The 22,171-nt window shown below is 42.1% G+C and overlaps 1 protein-coding gene across 1 annotated transcript; it reads right to left on the bottom strand.

Annotated features, from left to right (window-relative positions):
• Positions 1 to 1,825: 1,825 nt before the first annotated feature.
• Positions 1,826 to 14,458, bottom strand: LOC120435267 (protein NLRC3-like; the record flags this gene model as incomplete). The annotated part of the gene is made up of 5 exons (XM_039604513.1): positions 13,839 to 14,458; positions 10,425 to 10,560; positions 8,151 to 8,227; positions 6,246 to 8,034; positions 1,826 to 1,877 (listed from the first exon to the last, which is right to left on the bottom strand). Coding segments are annotated over exons 2-5 (2,028 nt in total), but the record flags the coding sequence as incomplete, so codon positions are not given.
• Positions 14,459 to 22,171: the final 7,713 nt, after the last annotated feature.

Below are 22,171 nucleotides of genomic sequence, written 5' to 3'. Positions count from 1 at the left end.
GTCTACAAAGTGCAACACTGAAAGAACATCACACACTAATTTGCTTCCAGCACTTTCACACAAACATCTACTGTCATTGTTGTCACCAAACTCTGTGGATCCTTTATTGCAAATTCAAATGGGATCAAATGGTCAGACAAAAGAGGGTTATGAGGAAATATGATGAAATGTTGTGTATTAGCAGCAAGTTATTGAATCATTTTCCTCAGAAACCAAACAAAATGATTGACAAACATGTTTTTACAAACTCAGTGTTGGACTTGGATCAGCAGGATAAGCTGATGTTTAAAGGCATTTGAGTCTCGCTGTATGAGAGTCCAGTTATTACTCAATATTTATGGATGATGTTCTTTCAGTGTTGCACTTTGTAGACGCTCCCTGAGCCTCACAGCCAGCTGCACATGGACCAGCTGACATTACCCAGCATTAGCGGCGGCCGTAAAAAAATGGATTTTCCTATTTAAATGGTTTTAATTTGAATAAAGCGATGTTGATTCATTCAATCCTGAATGGATTTTTAATATAAATGTATTTTGCCAGAATCTCAGGTTAAAGCTCACAAAAGTATTTCAACAACAACCAAACAGATAAAACGGTAAATGAGAGCAGCTAAACACACAAAGATGGAAACACAGAGCGTGGATCGTTCACTCGATGGCACGTACACGGACACGCCGTCGGGGCTGAAAGTGGACAGCTCACAGATCCTGAAGCTGCAGGTTTCATCTGTCTCCAACCAAAACTGAGTGAACCAGCAGCAAAAGAAGATCCAAACTACGCTTTACGTTTGATGAACATCGTCATGAATTCTCTCTGACTTTGACGTTTACTTCCTGCACAGCTCTCTCTCTCTCAGTGTACTTCAAGAACAGTTTACCTTCAAAAATCTGTTTTCTGCATTATTCACTGCTTATTACGCACCAGTCTGCTGTTGTGTTCACTGCTGTCGGCCTCCGAAAACAAAGCCTCATTTCTGCTGTTCAATACTGAAGAAATTGAACCTTTTAAAATGATGACAGATTACAAACTCTCAGCTGTGTCTGTAATCAAACCTCTGTAACTTTGCTTCACTTCAGCAGCATCAGGTCATGTTCACATGTTGATTCATGGTTTGCTTCAGTTTTTGATCGACTGCAGAAGATTTTGAAGGTTATCTGCTATAAAAAGCCAGAACAGGAAAATCTGCTTCATGTGTTTCTGTTTGATCCTCAGTGACTTTGACACAAAGGCCTCTGCTGTGATGATCACACCTCTGATCAAGTCTCACAGTGTCAGCTTTGTTTTTATACATATGGATATGTGCTGATAAATGATCAGAATTATAATATTTCCCACTGTCTGCTGTGTGCCGTGACCTTTGACCTGCTAAAAACAGTCAGCTGTGGATTATTCATTGTTGTGTCTGATACTTAGAACTGTGAGGAAGAACACTACACAGTTAATCAGGGTCCCCTCTCTCTGAATCAGGAAAGGTGGGCAGGCCGTGTGTGGGCCGCGGGCCATACGTTGAGTATCACTGTTTGAAATGTGAACATTGTTCTGCTGTAGTCAATGGACTAAACCAGAGAAGAAGAAAACAGACTTTACCATGAAGATCCTCAGTGTGGATCAGTATAATATCAGCCTGATGTCTGCAGTTTAGTGTCAGCACAACTTTCACATCATATTCATCTCAGCACAACTAAAACATGCTGACTGACCTCAGAGTTTCAAGTTCACATCCTGGACTCTCCAGGAAACCACACAGATGCTTCACTCCTGAATCCTGCAGGTTGTTGTTCCAGCTCAGGTCCAGCTGTCTCAGATGGGAGGAGTTGGACTTCAGTGCTGCTGCCAGATAATCACAGCTGATCTTTGACAAACCACAGCTCCTCAATCTGTATAAAGAATGAAAGATGTAGGTTTATTAGACAAAGTGTGAGCTTGAAATCATTCAGTGTTTCATCATCTGTTCAGAGCTGAAGAAGGTTCAGAATGTAGAAGTTTAGAAAATGGAAACTCCAAACAGCTGAAGCCAACAGGAAGCAGCTTCAAACAAACACAACAAGAGAAAAAACTCTGAATGTTTCACATTAAAGTCGTACATTTCTCATAAAAACAGGACAAAGACTTCAAATATGTCCATTTCTTTCACACTTCACCTTTAAAATTGAAGCCTTGTGGTTCCTGGAAGGAAAAACACGACTTTTTCAAGTCCAACACCTTTTTCCAGTCACATTATTAAAGCAGACAAACTACAAGCTCATTTTCATTCCAACAAGTCATCTTCTGACCTGGACTAACAACACTGGTCTCTATGTGCAGCTGGCTGTGAGACCAGTGCTCAGGGAGCGTCTACAAAGTGCAACACTGAAAGAACATCACACACTAATTTGCTTTCATCATCCAACCTGAAGTGGAAACAGAGACGGCTCCCCTTCAAAGTAAAAGCTGCTCCTTTTGGACACAGTATCAAAGAAAGTCTACAGTATAACATAGAAAAGACAGAAAAAAGTTTTGGTTGTTTTTAAATTGTGCGGAAATGAAACTACACTAAGCTCAATTATGTGACAGACATTTCATCCCATGTCAGTTTGGCCTCATCCTGGGCCGGATTATCCAGCACACACTCTGACCACAGGCCCAGGGGCCACGCACAGCTGGGCTCCATCCAAGAGACAGGAAACAAACCAACACAATAATAAAAAGCACCATGTGATCTTCTTACATCTTCAAGACAAACATAGTAAAAACATGAGCATATTTGTTTCCTGATAAAATGATGTGACAGGTAGAACAGAGTAAAGTGGTGGTGTTACAGCCTTTCTCCCCTCTGCTGCCGAGGCTGTTAGTCTCTCCCACACTTAGCTACAGGACTTCCAAATGAATGAAAGCAGCAGAAGTGGCTTTACAAATGAAAGAGGAAGAGGAGAAGAAGAGGAGAGGGAGGCCACCCTGACCATCACTCCAGCTGAAAACATCACACTTCCATTAAAGTTGGTGAGAAAATGTTGAGCAGGATGAGCTGCTGGCTAATCTGGAGGCTGTAGCAGCAGCTCACAGTCACAGTGGATTTCCACTCATGAAAAAGCTCTGGCTGCTTCATTTCTCATCTCATATCAGAGACTTTAGTGAAGCTGTACTGTGATGCTTCCATATTCCAGTGAGGCCTCCATAATGATTTCAGCTGTTCTGTACACACACTGTGTGCCCTGTATGGCTCAAAGTCTCTGCAGCCTGTTTTTATCTGATATCATCAGATCTTCATCATCCTCATTCACATCCCTCACACACTCTACAGCCTCATCAGCACTGACTTCATCTTCACTGACAGATGGAGCACAACATGAGCCTGTGGAGGCTGAAACACTGTCCTGTCAAACATCTCCCTTCACCACTACCTGCTGCTGTCAGGTACGACTATTCACGTCCACACGCAGGAAAAACCTGCTGACTGTTACCAAACGGAACAGAAATCTCATCACTGGACAAAAATGATGAATGAACTCAGAGCTGCTGATATCAGATCTGGTTTCAGGGGAACTAAACACAGAAATGATTGGCTCATTTTAGCTTTCTGAGCCATTATCTGCTGGTGTGTCACTAGTTGGCAGAAAATTATTTGTATTCCTGTTCAGGGCTTCGGTGTTTATGAGTCCAGATCCAGGTGACAGCAAGTCAAAATGATGTTACCTGTCTGTGTCCAGCAGCAGCCTGTATTCACTTTGAATATTGTTATAACCTGACATGGATCAGTTTGTCTTTGATTGGTTTGTAAATGTCACTGTTTCCATTGGACCTGAGTGACGGTACAAAGACAGAGAGGGAGAGAAAGGAGAGAGAGGATGGAGACAGCAAAGAGAAAGCAAACAAACAGGTGAGAGCGGACAGGTGACCAAGGTCAGCAACCAATCAGAGAGCTTCTGTTTGACCCACAGTCACTGATGATGACTGCACATAACCAAGTAGTGGGCGTTTATCAATATGCGTACTTGTGCGTACTTGCGTTCTCGTGTACTCGTGATACGTCATCAGTCGGAGACCAAGTACTGTTCCAATTCGAAGTACGCATCACGCCGAGAACGCGAAAAAGTCCCGGATGTGTTCTCGATCCGCCCATTTTATCGAGCATGCATCGGTGTAGACTTGGGACAGCTATATATCCCAGAATGCATTTCGTCCAAAACTCAACAGCGGACTCCCGGCACATCGTACGCTGGTACAAATCACGAGTCCGTGCTCGCGTACTTGAGAATTGAGAGACGGCCCACGAGTCCGTGCTCGCGTTCTCGGCGGGTACGTACTCCCGTGCGTTCTCGGCGAGTACGTACTCACCGAGAACGCGAGTACGTACTCGCGTACTTGGGCATTGATAAACGGCCAGTGTGTTACTCTGATATCAAATATGGATCCTGCTCTTATAATAATGATCATCAGATGATATTATTGTGTTATTTTGTAGCTGAATACGATGTTTGTGTGATTATCAGTGAAAGAAGCAGTGAGGAGGATGGAGAGAGAGAGAGAGGACAGAGGGTGAAGTTAGAAACACTAAAAGGATTTTTCATGGATGATTTGAGTGATTTCCAGCAGGACACTTAAACATGTCAGTGGACGTTCTAAAGAACATATTCACTGATATGAAACGTGTCACTGAACAGGATTAATATCAGTGGAAACATGGTGGAAACAGCTGTGACTGCATGGATGTGACACACTTCAAATCTGTTCTCCACTCTTGGATTTGGGATCCATGGAGCTGCTGCTGAGTCTGTACAATAAAGAAATGGTGTGGAAGGTTGCAGCGTACGGACTAGAGATGGACCAATCCGATATTACGTATCGGTCCGATACTGACCTAAATTACTGGATCGGATATCGGAGGGAAATAAAAAATGTAATCCGATCCATTAAATATCAAAAAAGCACCTCACAAAACTTGCGACACGGCGTAACTCTGCTCATAACCGTAGCACGTCGGAGCAGTATGCATCACGTGATAGAGCGGCTGTGTGTATTTGTAGCCTCACTACCAAACGAGCATTTCATCTCCGAGGAAGTTATCCCAGAGAGAAGTAAAGCAAGTGTGTAAGTTCATCTCTGAATGTTTGTAAAGCGTTCCCACGTTAAGCTTAACAACCGATATATGGAGCGACTGCCTCTTCTTGCTGCTACTTCAATCATGAAACTGATCAATGATCAGCTGATCGGCTTTTCTGTCGCGAGTCCGTCTCTCTTCTTTGTTTTTGGCCCACTTTGCACCAGAAAGAGGAAACCAGCGGCTGAACAACAGCAGCACGTTTAAGCTTGATAAGCTGTCGTTAGAATTTATTTAATATTACTTTCTACACCAGAATCCTTTTCTACGTAGCTGACGGCTGGTAACTGTGCAGGGGCGGATCTAGCAAAGTTTAGCCAGGGGGGCCGATAGGGCATGAACAGGGAAAAGGGGGCACAAAAATGTACTTTTCTTTCTTATTCTCATTTAAAATGTCTAGCTTTTAATGAATAATTATCTGAATCTTACACCCAAAGTTTTAATCTGATGTGAAATGTATAGAAGTCCATTACTGTATATAGTAACTGTTAAGTCTAATCTAACCTGGTAAGCTATAGTACTTTTTCCTTTGGGAAGGTACCATCTGTGCAGTCTGCAGTTCTGTTGAAGAAAGATGTTGAATCTGTTTAATTATTCTTGAAAAATAATTTATTTCTGTGCATTTTTTTTTTCACACTGCATCAAATTTAAGTTGATTACATCGATTAAGCATCATGAGGTGGACGGTGGGGGGGTGGTTCCCTTTTTTGGGGGGGGGGGTTTGCAACCCTATTAGTTAGGTTGCTTAATATTTCTGCTAAGTACTCTTTAAAATACCAGAATAGGGAGGATGGAGTAGGTTTAAGTTTATTAGATTGATCAGTGTTGCTGAACTATGAAATATTTTGGGTGCAGTGTATTTTTTACATACAGGTATAACAGAATAGCTTTAGTGTTGTTGTTTATTTAAACTTGAGTATGAACTTATACAAAATGCAGCAAGATATTAAAAAAACAGTTTTATTGATTAAAAAACACACTATATCGGATTCATATCGGTATCGGCAGATATCCAAATTTATGATATCGGTATCGGACATAAAAAAGTGGTATCGTGCCATCTCTAGTACGGACACAAACACTTTGTGGTTACAATGTGATTTTATTTTCAAAATTAAACTACTAACCTACACTGATCAATGATGTTAATGATCACATCTGGACTCACCCAGCCTTTCTGCAGTTCCTCACAGCTGGAATCAGTCTCTGTCGTCCCCGCTCTGATGTGTGGTACTTCTGCAGGTCCAACTCATCCAGAACCTCCTCTGACATCTGCAGCATGAAGGCCAGAGCTGAGCACTGGATCTCAGAGAGTTCCTTCTTTGATCTGTTCTCTGACTTCAGGAACTCTTGGATCTCCTGAAATAATGAGAGGTCGTTCATCTCCATCAGACAGTGGAAGATGTTGATGTTTCTGTCAGGAGAGATTTCATATCTGTTCATCTCCTTCAGGTTGTTGATGACTCTCTGGATGGTTCCTGGACTGATCTCTGTCTGACCCAGCAGACCTCCTAAGAGTCTCTGGTTGGACTCCAGACAGAGGCCATGAAGGAAGCGAACAAACAGGTCCAGGTGGCCATTTTTACTCTGGAGGGATTTCTCCATGGCTTGTTTAAGGAAATCATCCAGAGAGGACTCGTATTTTTTTCCCAAAAAGTCCTCCAGCACCTCTGTCTTCCTGTTGGTGTGACAGTGGAACATGTAGACTGCAGCCAGAAACTCCTGAATGCTCAGATGAACAAAGCAGTAGACTGGTTTCTGGAAGATCACACTCTCTCTTTTGAAGATCTCTGTACAAACTCCTGAGTACACTGAGGCCTCTGTCACATCCAGACCACACTGCTCCAGGTCTTCTTGGTAGAACATGATGTTTCCTTTCTCCAGATGTTCAAACGCCAGCCTCCCCAGCTTCAGAAGAACTTCCCTGTCAGCCTCCGTCAGCTCCTGTGGACCTGTCTCATGTCCCTCGTGATACTTGTTCTTCTTCCTCTTTGTCTGAACCAGCAGGAAGTGTGAGTACATGTCAGTCAGGGTCTTGGGCAGCTCTCCTCTCTGCTCTGTAGTCAACATGTGCTCCAGAACTGTAGCAGTGATCCAGCAGAAGACTGGGATACTACACATGATGTGGAGGCTCCTGGATGTCTTCATGTGGGAGATGATTCTGCTGGACAGCTCTTCATCACTGAATCTCCTCCTGAAGTACTCCTCCTTCTGGGCGTCAGTGAAGCCTCGTACTTCTGTTAGCCTGTCAACACATGTAGGAGGGATCTGATTGGCTGCTGCAGGTCGGGAAGTTATCCAGACGAGAGCGAAGGGAAGCAGATTCCCCTGGATGAGGTTTGTCAGCAGCTGGCTGACTGATGACTTCTGTGTGACATCAGACAGCAGCTTCCTGTTGGTGAAATCCAGTGAAAGTCTGCTTTCATCCAGGCCGTCAAAGATGAACAAAAGCTGAGAGACAGCCAGCTTCTCTGCTGTGACCTTCTGTAATGTTGGATGGAAAACATGGAGCAGCTCCAGGAGACTGTACTGCTCATCTCTGATCAGGTTCAGCTCCCTGAATGAAAGCAGAACCACCACACTGACATGTCGATTCTCCAAGCCCTCTGCCCAGTCCAGAGTGAACTTCTGCACTGAGAAGGTTTTTCCAACACCAGCCACGCCATTGGTCAGAACCACTCTGATGGGTCTCTGTTGGTCAGGTAAGGCTTTAAAGATGTCCTGGCACCTGATTGGAGCGTCATGGAGGGCGTCCATCTTGGAAGCTGTCTCCAGCTGCCTCACCTCATGTTGGGTATTAACCTCTTCACTCTGTCCCTCTGTGATGTAGAGCTCAGTGTAGATCCTGTTGAGGAGGGTTCTACTTCCTGTTTCATCACTTCCTTCAGTCACACGTTCACATCTCCTCCTCAGACTGATCTTATGTTCATCTAAAACCTCCTGCAGACCAACATCTGCTGAAAGAAAGAAAAACAATGAGACTAAAGAGAAAGAAAACTCTTCAGTGTCTGAACAACACAAGAAGTCCAGTTTTCAGAAATGAGTCCATCAGCAGACAGATGTTCAGTCTTACTTTGTACACAGCTGCTCTGACTGGCTGTCTGCAGTCCAGCTCTGGTCCTGGATCTTTCTCCACACTGTGCAGAAGCTCTGATGGTGACACAGAAAAGTCAAAGTGGAGATACTTCTGTCCACCTTTGATTAGACTCATTATAAAAAGGAAAAAAAAGTTTTAACACAGTCATGTTTCCAGTTCACTGACTTACATTTATTCCATGGACACTCACTCTAACCTGAAACACAGCTACAACCCAACATTGTTGAGGCCTCATCTCCTCCTTTCCTGACTGTAGAGGTTAAATATGCAACAACCAATAAATAAAAGAATTTGGTTCATTTCAAAGAAATTCACACGGTGACCAAGTAAAGTAACCGTAGTAAAGGAGACAACATCCCGTTGATGGTGGGATTATTTGAAAGATTTGAAGCTTTAGTCACGTCACCAAATGCAGTTGAACCACCCGTGGATCCATGTTTGACCATTCTACCACTCTGAGCTCTGCTTTTTAATCATTTTATTATTATCATCATTCATTTATGCATTCTTTGGAGGGGGGCTATTTCCTAATGCCGCCCTAATAAGGTGATGTTCAAGGGGAAATATAACAGAAACTCTTTCAGTGTTATTCATTAATAAATTAACAGATAAACTGTGAAGAAGAAAAAACTGAGATTTAAAGGAGAGAGTGAGAAACTTGATCATCCATCCTCATAATACATGTTTATCAGTATCTGCTGTGACCATACTGCAGTAATAACTACAAGTCTACATTTCTGTGACTGTTGATCAATCACAGCAGGAATCTGAGCTCATCTCTGCACACAGAGCAGCTTCAGCTCTGGGATAAACTGCTCGCTTCACGTCCTTCTCAGCTCACAGACACTCATCCTGATATTTTCCTTTAAAATTTGATGGTATAATTCATCTGAGTTTACACTTTATCTGCATAAATACAGAAAAACAGACCCAAACACCATAAACCATCAGTTTCACCATGTAGAATATATTGTTGTTTCCTTGCTTTTAATTCAGAGAAAAACTCTGATTTTGATTTTCTCTGTTCTCTTTGCCACAGCCCATCCCAGCAGTAGCTGAAGCAGCTGACTGTCACAACACTGAATAACACTTTAGGAGGAATTTCAGAGGTCAGTAAAGCTCCGGTTTCAACATCAGTTAATTCATCATAGTTCATCATAAATGTTAACCTGGCTGGCACACATGTTAATGTTAGCCATTTAAATATTAGCAGTTAGCTGAGGCCACAAGAAGAAGAGGCCCTAGAAGAACAATGGATGATAAGATTAGATTTTCAAGACTAGGCAGAGACGTGTTTTCCTTTACTGTCTCTTACAGAGGAGGGAGCAGATACCAGACGAGGTCACGGATTCGCAGCAGACAGCAAGACTGCCACGTCCATGTGAGAGAGCGATGGCTACGATAATCTCTGTTTTTGTCTCACTATATAATGTTGTACAGCCCACTTGAGGGTTATCCTCTCTGTGAACCAGATGCTTGATTTCACACAGAGGTCCACAGCGCTGTGTAAACTTGTAATTTCAACTGCCAAAGCAAATTAAATCTTTTTAAATGTAAAAAAGCAAACCCAAACCCAGATAACTAGAAGGGTTGCATCAGGAAGCATCAAACACATGGATCCATCCACTGCTGCAACACCTGTGGAAATAAGGGAGCCTCCCAAAGTACCTTTAGCCCATAGCCACATTAGCAGTCTGCTAAGCTAGAATTAAGGTAGCTGTTAGCTGCTATGGCTAATAAAACAGCGAGGCAACAAACGTTATGGTTGTCCTGTTAGTCTGTAACATTATCATAGATGGAGTTAATTTAACAGGAAAACAGTTCTTTATGTTTCTCTCACAGAACCTGATTGAACAGCATCAATGACACAGAAACAGGATCAGCCTACATCACCAACTAAATTTGATCAGTTATGGAACGATTTACCTCGACAGGCTCCTTCACTCGCTGCTTTTAAACCTCCTTTAAAACACACTTTTACTCTCTGACCTTTGACCCAGTGTGACATGTTGACTCACTACCTCAGACAGCTTAAAAATAGTCTGTTTTTTGGTGCTGCCTAAAAGAACCGTAAAATATCTGTCCTATATACAGTTATGTTCGTATATTTTTGTACTACATCAGGAAACTCAAAAATATAGTTTGTAATATTTTAATCCTTATTTTTAAAACTGTTTTTGTCATTTTTCTTCTCCCATTGCATCAAAAATCATTATTTACACTGAATAAATGAGTCAGCAGGTCTCTTACATTGTTGCTGCAGGTTCATTACTGAAGAGTGGAGGTTTTTCTTTGGACCAGTCACTCCTCACAGACACACAGCTGGATGCTGCAGATCCTGCTCCATCCTCTTCCTCCATCTTCTTGATGTCAGGGTGGAGTTAGTCTGAGAGGCAAACACACACTCAGAGGTGCTGTTGTACTGGAAGCATCACACTGACGGGTTTCTAAAGGTCTCATTGATCATTTCATGGAGTTTCTGTGGTAAACACTGTCCTGTGACGTATGTGTTATGGTGAGGGTCATGAGGGCTAACCAGCCCCACTCCTTACTCCTCATATTTCAGCCTGAAGCACAATAACAGCCTAAACCTAACCAGGAGGCTGTAACCTCAAAGGGACTTCATGGTTAGAAATAAAGGTTCAATGAAATGAAGCAGATCATAAAAACATGAGTTCCAACTTTAAAAGAAGCATCCACACGATGACGGCAAAGCAGAGGAGCACTTTCTCTAACACAATGATTCAGTTCCACTGACACAAGGACACACACAGGAAGGCACACACACACAAGCCTTTATAAGAAACAACACAATCATCTGCGCTTGACTTGTCAATCCAAGTCCTTAGCCCATGAGCCCGCGGTATCAGACCACAGATATTCCCTTACTTTGAAAAAATAAAGACAGTTTTCAGAACAGACCTGAGGTTTATGCTACAGCCTGTTTACCAATATAATCAATATCAGATACCAGAGCAACAGAAACCTCGGTGATCAGGACGCTGGGACTGAGAACAGGAAGTGGCTCTGTCAAAAGATTTTATTGCAATACAGGAAATCTCCTGACAGGCTCAAACGTCACAGTTTCATAACTGAACTCCACTCACGGAGTTTCTTCTTCTTCTTCTCGTACATTTTAATGGCGGTTGGCAAACAACTTTTAGGTGCATTTACCGCCACCTTCTGGAAAGGAGTGTGGGCCAGAACGGTTTCGTAAGCTACAGTCTCGGATACACACCCGTCAATCTTAAAAAGCCAAACACTGCCCTATAAACAACATCCCCTGCATCCCTTTGAAATATGTCCCATACCCTTAGGTGAACACTATTTTCTTGCAATTCAAACTGCAATCTTTCCCTTTCTCGCTTGTACTTATCGCACTCCAACACTACATGCTCAAACGTCTCCTCCTGTCCACAGAAGTCACAAGTCCCCGTGTCATGTTTGCCCATCTTTTTAAGCATGCTATTCAAGCCTGTGTGACCAAATCTTACCCTTGAGATTATATCCTCGTCTCTTCTACTTCTAAAGCTCCTTCTACATTGCCCGACTGTTTTCTGCATGCTATAATAATACCTGCCTTTCCCATCTCCATCCCATTGTGCTTGCCACTTCTCCTTCAACTTTACCTTGATTAAACTTTTCACCTCACTTTTACTGTATTTGATAGTCAAACCCACATAACTTCTTCTTGCTGCACTTTTTGCAAACTTATCGGCCTGTTCATTACCATCAACACCAATATGCGCAGGAACCCATAAGAAAACCACTTCTATCCCTCTATGTTTAATCCTATACAATAAATGAAATATCTCAAAAACAATATCTTGTCTAGAGTCCAAAGACATATTACCTATACTCACCAGTGCGCTGCTAGAGTCTGAGCAAACCAAATACCTCCCCAGTGGTGCGTCCTCCACCCAGGTCAAAGCCATTAAAATTGCTACAAGCTCCCCAGTATAAACTGCCAAACCATCTGTAATTCGTGCACTCGCCATATAACTTATGTCTGGGAGAACAAATGCAACACCCACTCTGTTATCCAACAGTTTTGACGCATCAGTAAAAATCTTCACATAACCTGAGTACCTTCCCACTATATGATCTTGCACTTGGCTTTTAGTCACCCCCCCTCCCTTTCGTAGCAAATAGAAGTCAGGAATTATTTGGTCATATAACCAAGGTGGCAATACTGACAAGGCTACTGCTAGGCTAAGGTCTGTGCAACTAAATCCCATCTCATTGACTTCTTTTCCTATAGTCCACCCGAAACTTCTCCATTGACCAGTCCCTTTTTCTTGTTCTTGGCAAGGCTTAAGTACACTCTGCGCTATATGACTGTCACTATGTCCCTTCAAATTTGCCCAGTAAGTCAAAGCAATTTGACGCCTCCTGAGTTCTAATGGTTGCTCCCCCATTTCCACCTGCAAAGCAGCCACTGGAGTAGTCTTAACAGCCCCACAACACAACCTCAGAGCTTGATATTGAACACTGTCCAGGTCATTCAGCAAAGTTTTAGCTGCTGAACCATAAACCAGACACCCATAATCCAGCACTGACCTAATGAGACCTACATATAGAGCTCTCAATGCTGTCCTGTCTGCTCCCCAGTCATTACCTTTTAAACACCGTAAAATATTCAGAACCTTTTTACATTTCTCAGTCAATTTCCCAATGTGTGTTTTCCATGTAAGCCGTTCGTCAAACCAAATACCTAAATATTTAAAGCAATCAACCTTATCTATGTCACTCCCATATAACTTGAGACTCAACTGGCAATGTATTCTCTTACGCGTAAAAATAATCCACTTCGTTTTTGAAACAGAAAACCTAAACCCCCATGCCAGAGCCCAGCTCTCCACCTTTTGTAATTCTCGCTGCATTTTAGCCATGGTGAACCGTAAGTTTCGTCCTCTCTTCCAAATAACTCCATCATCAGCAAACAATGAAACCCCCATTGAGTGATCTATATCACCAAACACCTCATTAATCATTATGGAAAACAATACCGGACTAACTATACTGCCTTGCAGAGTGCCATTCTGGACATCATATCCTGTACTGAACTCCTTTCCTATTCGCACAAAAATCTTCCGTCCAGTTAAAAAACTTTCAATCCAGCTATACATCCTCCCTGTAATACCAATCTGACGCAACCTGATCAGGAGTCTTCTCCACATCATATATCGCACGCCTTCTCGACATCTAAGAATACGGCTACGACACTCTCCCTATTCACTTGGGCACGCCTTATTTCATGCTCTAGACGCACAGCTGGATCCATCGTGCTTCTCCCTTTTCTAAACCCACTCTGGTACCACTTGATCTTATCATTAGTTTCCAAAAAGTAAAGTAATCTTTCATTTACCATCTTTTCCATTATTTTCCCCAAATGTGACGTCAAAGCAATTGGTCTATAACTTTCCGCCAAGGCTGGATCCTTTCCTGGCTTACATATGGGAACAATAATAGCCTCTTTCCACTGGTCAGGTAGCCTACCCTCTTCCCATACGTTGTTAAACAATTTAACCAGTATACTCTTACTAGTGTCATTCAAGTTTCTAATCATACAATAACTAATCTGATCCCTACCTGGAGTGGTATTGCTTACTTTCAGTAATGCAGTATTCAACTCTGCTACTGAAAACACGATATTTATCAGACCTTCATGTTCCTCCGCATCTTGTAAGTCCTCCAGATGTTTCCTTCGTGTTTCCTTCCTTCCCCTGATTTCTGCCGTATTTAGAGTTTCTGTGCTGTGAACCTTTGAAAACATTCTGGCCAATAACTCAGCTTTACTCCCATTATCTACTAATATTCTGTCACCATCTTTCATCATTGGATAACCATACTCCTTCCTCTTCCCAGACATTTTTCTAATAGTTGTCCACACTCTCTCCAACGGTGTCGATCTCCCCAAAGTATCACAATACTTCCTCCAATAGTCCCTCTTTGCTGACTTAACTACCATTCGTACTTCCGCCTGTTTCCTTTTGTAGCATATCAGATTCTGAACACACAGTGCTCCTTTCAGCGTTTTAAACGCTTTGTTCCTGGCTTTAATCACGGTTGTACACTCTCGGGTCCACCACGGCACTACCTTTGTCCTTCTACTGCCACCTTTCTCACGGAGTTTCTGTCGCCATTGTAGTTTTTAAAGTCCCGGGATAAAGGCGGGTCTTTCTGTGAATCCGCACGCTACACAGGCTGTGTCCCAATTCAGGGTCTGCACGCTTGAAGTACGCATTTTAAGTGTGATTACGTCACCGCCACGCGACGACGGCTGTCCCAATTCGAAGTGTACTTCAAATGCATACTCCAAATGCGCCGTCGATTTCCCCAAATATCAAGCGTGGTCCGGTGCACGCTTCGTGGTCACATATATCCCACAATCCATAGCGCGGCGGTGGGTGTGGATAATTTTGCCGCAAAATACGGCAGAAGGGAGCGGCCGAAGAATGAACTGTCAAAATTAAGTACTGAATATGATGTCACTTATTTATGTGCGAATGTTTAATAATGAAGAACATTAAAACATTACTGTTGGCCACATGTCAGCAAAGTTATGTGACATTAGTGATGTTTGTACTTTCAGGGTTTACTTGGTTTTAAAGCCTCTACTTTAAAAAATATATATAGTTGACCTTATCTTACAGAGAATGTGATGATTTTATGCGTAATTAAAGTCAGTCATATATCCACAAACACAACAAGCTGAAAGTCAGTGATGCTGCTCGGTTTGCAGTCCTGAATATCACGGCACAAGCAGGATTCACTGCACTGTTAATGTTAGCTGTGTTATATTGCTGCCTCTGTTCGGTGGTGTCGAGCCAAACGAACTTTAACGTGTGTTTGAACGAGCTGACGGTTCACTCGTTAAGCTGAAAGAAAGATGCTTTAATCACAGGAGTAACACATGTGTCCACTGGACCATCTGGAACTCTTCTTGTTTAGCACTCGTAATAACACAAACACTAAATCCTCCTTCTCTTGTGCTGTTTTGTAGCAGTGTATACACCTGAGACTGTCACCTGTCTGTCTGTCCTGCACTCTCTCTCTGTTTCTTTCTCTCTGATTGTGGAATAAAAGTATTAACATGTATTTATAAGTTACACTTGTGTTTGAATCCTGCAGCTTATCACACATTTGATTTCCATGTGTGGCAACTGCAAGTGTCCAGAGTGAGGACAGACTGAGGGACCCACTGCTGCACATCATCTGTGAGGCTTTGCACCCCTGATGATCCACCAGGACAAACTCAGCAGTGTGTGAGGAAGAGGAGGAGGAAGAGCCAGCAGCAGCTGACAGATGGAGAGAATAGACAGACTGTTCCCTGTTTGTGAAGGACTGCTAGGAAAGTTTAAAATAACTAATTGTCTGTTCTGAATCCTATGGAACGCCAGGACTGCCATAATGAATTAATTAAATACACCATTAAATAAGTAATTAAATGTGGCAATAATTAATTAAAATTGGAATTAATTAATTAAATAAATAGTTATGACACATGTAATTAATTAATTATTGACACATTTAATTAATTATTTAATGATATATTTATTTATTTCATTTTGGCAGTCCTGGGGCCTGGCTCTCACCATGAATTAATTTTATCTGTCAGACTCACCCATCAAACTCACGGGGCGGGGTTAACGCTGATTGAGTCAAAACCATTGCTTTGGCCTGGTGGCCATTGTTTTTAGCACACAACAACCGGCATGTGGAAACAAATGGAAACTAACAGAACTGAACTTTGAAAAACCCTGTTTGTGTGTCACCAAATACCGTTTTAATATTTTTTTAGCCGAGAATGTAGTGGTTTAATCTTCATATGTCTGGTCGGTTTGTCATGATACAGCCTCTTTCCAAAAGTGCTTCGATTATTTCGGAGATGTCTGCCCAGTCTCACGGCAAAGCGTGGGATAGACCCGCTCGCCTCGCAAGCAATCGAGCTGTTATTACCGCCGACAAAGTGCAGGCCCCGGTACACAGCTGTAATAACCCCCGCTGACACTGACTTCAATTACTGAGGTTATATTCAGGGGCGATTTTAGCCCATTTTTGGGGGTTGCTTCAGCACCCCCAAAATGAATCAAAGCACCCCCAAAGATTTCTTACCTTTTTTTGACAATATTTGCTGTTTGTGTGACACACTACTAAAAATATAAAAAGCATACAGTACTTGGTTGATACGGAACATTTTAACCACAAAAGTATAGATAACCCCTCCCCCCTCCCCCCTCCCTGCTCTGGCTCTAGGGTCGTTGCTGCCAGAGCGATGGTGGCTGAGACGCAGCGGAGCGGAGGTGGAGTGCCTGGATTAAAACAGGACATATTAGCAGCATTTAACCTTCATTTAACCTCTTTATGTAGTTAGATAGGAGTCATGTTTCTTTTTTAGCTGAAAAACCTTACACCCAGGTAACCTGCAGTGTTGAAAACGTGTTTTCCAATGATGTTTGCTACCCTAGCATCCGTCCTAGTCTGTAGTAAATTCAGCGACACCCTGTTGCTCCCACTGAAATGTATACAGCCTATTTAAAATCTAAAACTTAAAATTGTCCGTAGCCTGCTGTTGTTACCACTGTCCTGTTTGAAATGGATACTAACTAGCTAACTGACTGAATGCCCATTAACCTTATAACTCCTGTTGTGTGTGTGTGTTCAGGTAAAAGTGTAAGAACAAATGATCCATCAATTAAAAATAATGTTGGATCAGTGTTTCAATATTTATATCTTTTATTAGATGTTCATGTGGTTTGGTTATTTGCCTTTTGGTTGAAAGTACACTGAGAGAGGACTTTTCGTTAGTGATCCTAATAATTTTTTTTTCATATTAATGTAATTTTTTCATCTAATTGAATACAATCTATTTGTGTATGATTGTCAGTCCAAAGAGGGAGAGAGGAAAGAGGGGAACGTGAGGAGAAAGTACAAGGTCAGGAAGAACCAGGTAAGAAAACAGACAGGGAACAGTGACAGGCACAACAGAAACTGTTAAACTGACAAAGAGAAAAAACCTGATTTTACTCATACAATCAGGAAGTTGCGTTCTCCCTATATTAAAGCTGCAATACAGAATCTGCAAAACAAACTGGGTTGAGACATTTTTGACCCTCTTTAACAACATTCCAACATAACATTATCATTGATTGGGGAGATTAAAATTAATTATATATTTTTATGTGGTTCAGCCACAACTCTATTAAAACCTCAGCCAGTAATAGGTAGGCCAACTTTTGGACCGTCCAGTTGTCTGTATGACTGCCGCAGTACATACATCACATTTGCACACTATCAGAAAGTACCAAACAGAGCCCTGGTGGAATGAGGAGCTGTAAAGAGAAGCAGAGTGCTCTGTTTATATTCTAAAACTGTTTTAAGCTAGCTTGTTTCAAAGATTCTGTACTGCAGCTTTAAATGTTTTCTAAAAGCACACACACACTTCTCCAAAAGTTGATTCTGTTCATCTGGACGTAGCGTTTTGTGGGAGAAACGTTTCATCACTCATCCAGGTGACTTCTTCAGTCTCAGCTGACTTATAAACAGTACATTTGCATAATGACTGAAACCAGCCCACTGAAGGAACAATGGGCTGGGAGGTCAGTTCCTTAATCTTAATCACACATACACTTATCAGTGTTTCTCAAACTTTTTACAGTGTGTACCACCTGAGAAAAATGTCAAGCTCTCCCAAGTACCACTATGAAAGCATGAAACTCATAAATCTTACAACACAAAATTAGTATTATTAAATTAGTTAAATTAGTATCTGCAGTAAAGATTTTTTCATACATTGTATACATTCTACCACAGGCAAAGTTGCCTCCATTTTTATAGTTTTTTATTAATATTTTGTAATAATTTATTCTGTTTTGGGAGTGTTTTTTATGTATCTGTATTATATTATACATACACATTAAAAGTGAATCTCTGTCCAAAACATGCACTCAGTTTACTTCTTACTCACTATGAGCATCATTTAAATAACCTTTATCAGATTTGATGGTTTTGTTACAGACTTTTCAAAAAAGTGTTTTGCTTTTCTTTCACAAATGTGGGGATTAAATTGTGTTAAAATGTACAAAACGGTGATGTCATGTTTTGTGACGAGGACCCAGGCAGAGAGAAACTTGATGAATTTAAGAATCTTATGATTTAATAAAGAAATTTGCAGACTTGCACAGAGATGGTAAAATTATGATGACTGATAGCGGAGATGAAGACAACAGACGACGAGGACAGGGAGGAACAGGGGTTTAAATGCACCAAGGAGACAGTCAGAGGGAACTCTGGACAACTGGAGACATTTAAGGATGCAGGGACTGACAGAGACAGGGAAGAAGTCTCATCGTGACGTGTAAAGTTTATCTTGCCTGGCTGGGCAGCTCTCTGGGTGCTCAGCAACCCCAAAGCTCTGATCCTAGAATCGCCCCTGGTTTCATGGACAACATTAGCTAATTGTTATTTACTAGCTAATCTTAAAATGACTGTTCAGTACAGAAATGAAGCCAAACAATCCTTTTTTTTTTTTTTTTTTACAGTCCCGTGGTTTCAGCCTCAGATACTTATTAAATCACACAGAGCTCATGTAGAAACAAATGAACAAAATATGTTCTCCTTCATTTCTGTCAAACAAAGCTGTATGACACGTTTCCAGCGGTTGGTATCATGGTTGCTAGGCAACCTGGGCAGAGCGACGGAGGCTAGACCGTCCCATTTCAGAAGCCTACAGAAGCACTTCCGGCCTTAGCGGTCTTTGAGTACGCGGCCCCTGAGGACCGAAGGCTGCGTACAATTCAGACCCTGAATTGGGATACAACCATTGACAGCCTTTATGGGCAGGACCTATTGTCAATGAGCCAATAGGGAACGTTGTTGTGGGCGGGGCCTGTTTCAAACATGAAAGGCAAGAGAATCAGGCAATGACGTCACAGTCAACTCAAATCCTTAAATAGCCAGGTGAACCTGCACACTGGAGAAGCACGTTTCTTACCTACAGTCACGAGCCATTCACTAGATGAACTTTTGTTCTGCTACCTTCAGTCATATCTGAATATCTGATTTATTGTAACACCGCAGCTTTGTTTTAATTGTCGAAAATGAGCAACCAGAAAGGAAAACCACAATTTATGTGCACTCTGCCAAAAAGTACACTGGATGACCTTATTCTGGTTAGGAAAGCCTTCCAAAACACTCTGTCTGAAAATCAGCTTTTAAAAGAGGATACAAAGGCAGCTAGACAGCAAATCAAACAGCTGATGGCCCAAATTTCACTGATGCGTCCCAAGCTGGACCAATATGAGATCCAAGCTGGAGATCTCACTGATGAATCAGTGTCACGCAAAGTGCAAATGAGGAGCACCACTAAAGAAAAAGCGGATCAGGCTTGTTCAGCTCAGGAAAAGACCAGCATCTTTGACCTTGAGATGAACCGTCTGAAAGAGCAGCTTCAGCAGAGGGACAGCGAAATCCTGATCCTCAAACAGGACAAGGACAGTCTGTCTGCTGAGTTTGCACAGCTTCAGAAAGGCAAGAAAGAAAACTTTGTGTGCACTCTGCCAAAAAGTGCTCTGGTCAACCTTATTCAGGTTAAGAAAGCCTTTCTAAACACTCTGTCGGAAAATCAACTTTTAAAAGAGGATTCAAAGACAGCCAGACAGCAAATCAAACAGCTGATGGCCCAGATTTCACTGATGCGTACCAAGCTGGAACAATATGAGATCCAAGCTAGAGAAGAAAAAGAGGAACAGACTTCTTCAGATCAGGAAAAGACCAGCATCTTTGACCTTGAGAAGAACCGTCTGAAAGAGCAGCATAGGCAGAGGGACAGTGAAATCCTGATCCTGAAACAGGAGAAGGACAGTCTGTCTGCCGAGCTGGCAAAGCTTCAGAAACACGAGGCCCCTCTGAAAGAAACTCAGTGGAATCAGAAAACACAGACAGAAAATCTGGAGGAAGAAAAAGAGAAAGTCCTGGAAGATCAGAAACTGGTGAAGGACACAAAAGAAATGCAGAACAAACTGGACACGCAGAGAAAAGAATTAGCGGAGGCTAAGACGGAGATAGAAGACACGGCAACCCCAGAGTCCTCCTCATTAGAAATGCAGGAGGTGTATCAGAGCGCCGAGAAGAGCGGAGTCAACACGAAAACACTGAACATGGGGGAAAAGTTGTGTGTCCACAGAGTTATTCAGTTGGTGGTTTCACAGGCCATAGAAAGAGTCTCTCCTAAATACAAGCTCTTCACAGAGCGCCTGACTCCTGACTGCATCAGCGATCGCCTGATTGAGAGAATCTGGCCTGAAATTGAGCTGAAACATTTGGACCTATCCCCAAAATGGCTGAAAAAGATAGACAAGGCCATTCTCAAGGATCTTTGCAAAACACACAACTGCAAAGAAAAATATCTGATTTTTAATCTGAGGGAACAGCTTGATAATATCACTGTCCCAACCTTCACCAAACACCTGTTGGCTTTACCAAGAAGAGTACTCAGTGTCTCTAAAAACAGGGAAGAGTACAAGGAAGTGGTGAAAAATTTCACCAAAGATCTGGTAATGCACGCTATGAGCCAAGGAAATGAGACAGCGACATGGCATCCCGGAGCATCAGATTTCATTATACAGAGGCTTTCCCATAAGATCTGGAACAAAATCTTGTCCAAAAACTACAAAATGTCCTTAGAGAACATTGAACAGCTCAGCCTGACGGTGTACAACGAACTCCATGACAGGTGGCCTTCTCCAGTCCTCTTAATGAAGTCAAGCAACCCAGTGGTTGACGAAGCAATCGTCAAAACCTTCAAAACACATGCCAAACTGAGGAGCCAAAATGTCATCGTTAGGGCTTTCTCATGTGCACGCTAAAATTGAACTGAAACGTGCAGTTTCTCATCCAAACTGCACTTAAATTGGCTTAAAATATGTATTTACATTGGGCAATCTAAATTTAATTTTAAAACCAGAGTGGTTAAAATAACCACTCTTCTTTTCCCAACTTCCTTCCCTCATCACCAACTGGCCGAGGCAGATGGCCACCCCATCCCAGAGCCTGGTTCTGCCGAAGGTTTCTCACTTTTAAAAGTGAGTTTTCCTTCCCGCTGTCGCCAAAGTGCTTGCTCTAGGGGTTGGAGTTTTGTGCATTATTGTAGGGTCTTGACCTTACAATATAAAGCACCATGAGGGAAGTGTTGTTGGGGTTTGGTGCTGTTTCTTAACTCAAAATGTCCAATTACAACAGGACATTTTGAGTTAAGAAACAGCACCAAACCACTAAACAAAAGAAAATAAAAATTAATAATAAAAAAGATCAAATTAAAAAAATGAATTTGTGCTTTGTTCTATTTGCTGTAAATTTGCTAAGAATCTCATATCAGATTAGAATTGTGTGTCTCAATATCATGTATCATAGCATCATTGTGTAACATGGTAGACTAATGTGCCTGTGTTAATTCAGCTCCATATTATTGTGTGAAGTTGCACTGGGTTGGGAGTGGTTGTGTGTGTGTGTGTGTGTGTGTCACATTTTTGGTGAGCCAATGGCTGGAATGGGGTTGGACTAATTAAAGGTAGGTGTACTTGATTGCACTGATACACTGGTCTACTTATAGCCCACACTACAAACACTGCTGTGTCATTTTGTCTCTCTGTGCAGGTATGTTATGTGATGAAATCTGGTATGTTTGGTATGGATGGGTTTTGTGCTATGAATTCTATAGTAAATGTGTCATTTTGTCTCTGTGCAGGCCAGGGCCTACTATATGCCACAGCCTAAAGGCAGCAGAGTTGCAGAGGCTGGAGTGACCACTGGCTATATGCTTGCAGGGTGGTGGGTCTCAGAGGACAACTTCTAACCCTGTTGAAGGCAACACGTGGAGTGCAACTGGCATTGTAGCATAGCTGGCTCTGACCTTGGGACTATGTGTTTTATTTGATTCATAAAGGGTACACTGGACTGTTTTATCTTTTATCTCTTGATTATTTGTCAATAAATTA

This window comes from Oreochromis aureus, linkage group 3 (genome assembly GCF_013358895.1).
Source record: "Oreochromis aureus strain Israel breed Guangdong linkage group 3, ZZ_aureus, whole genome shotgun sequence".
Taxonomy (NCBI): Eukaryota; Metazoa; Chordata; class Actinopteri; order Cichliformes; family Cichlidae; genus Oreochromis; species Oreochromis aureus.
The sequence above is the reverse complement of the archived record's forward strand: the minus strand, read 5'-3'. Positions and strand labels throughout refer to the sequence as shown.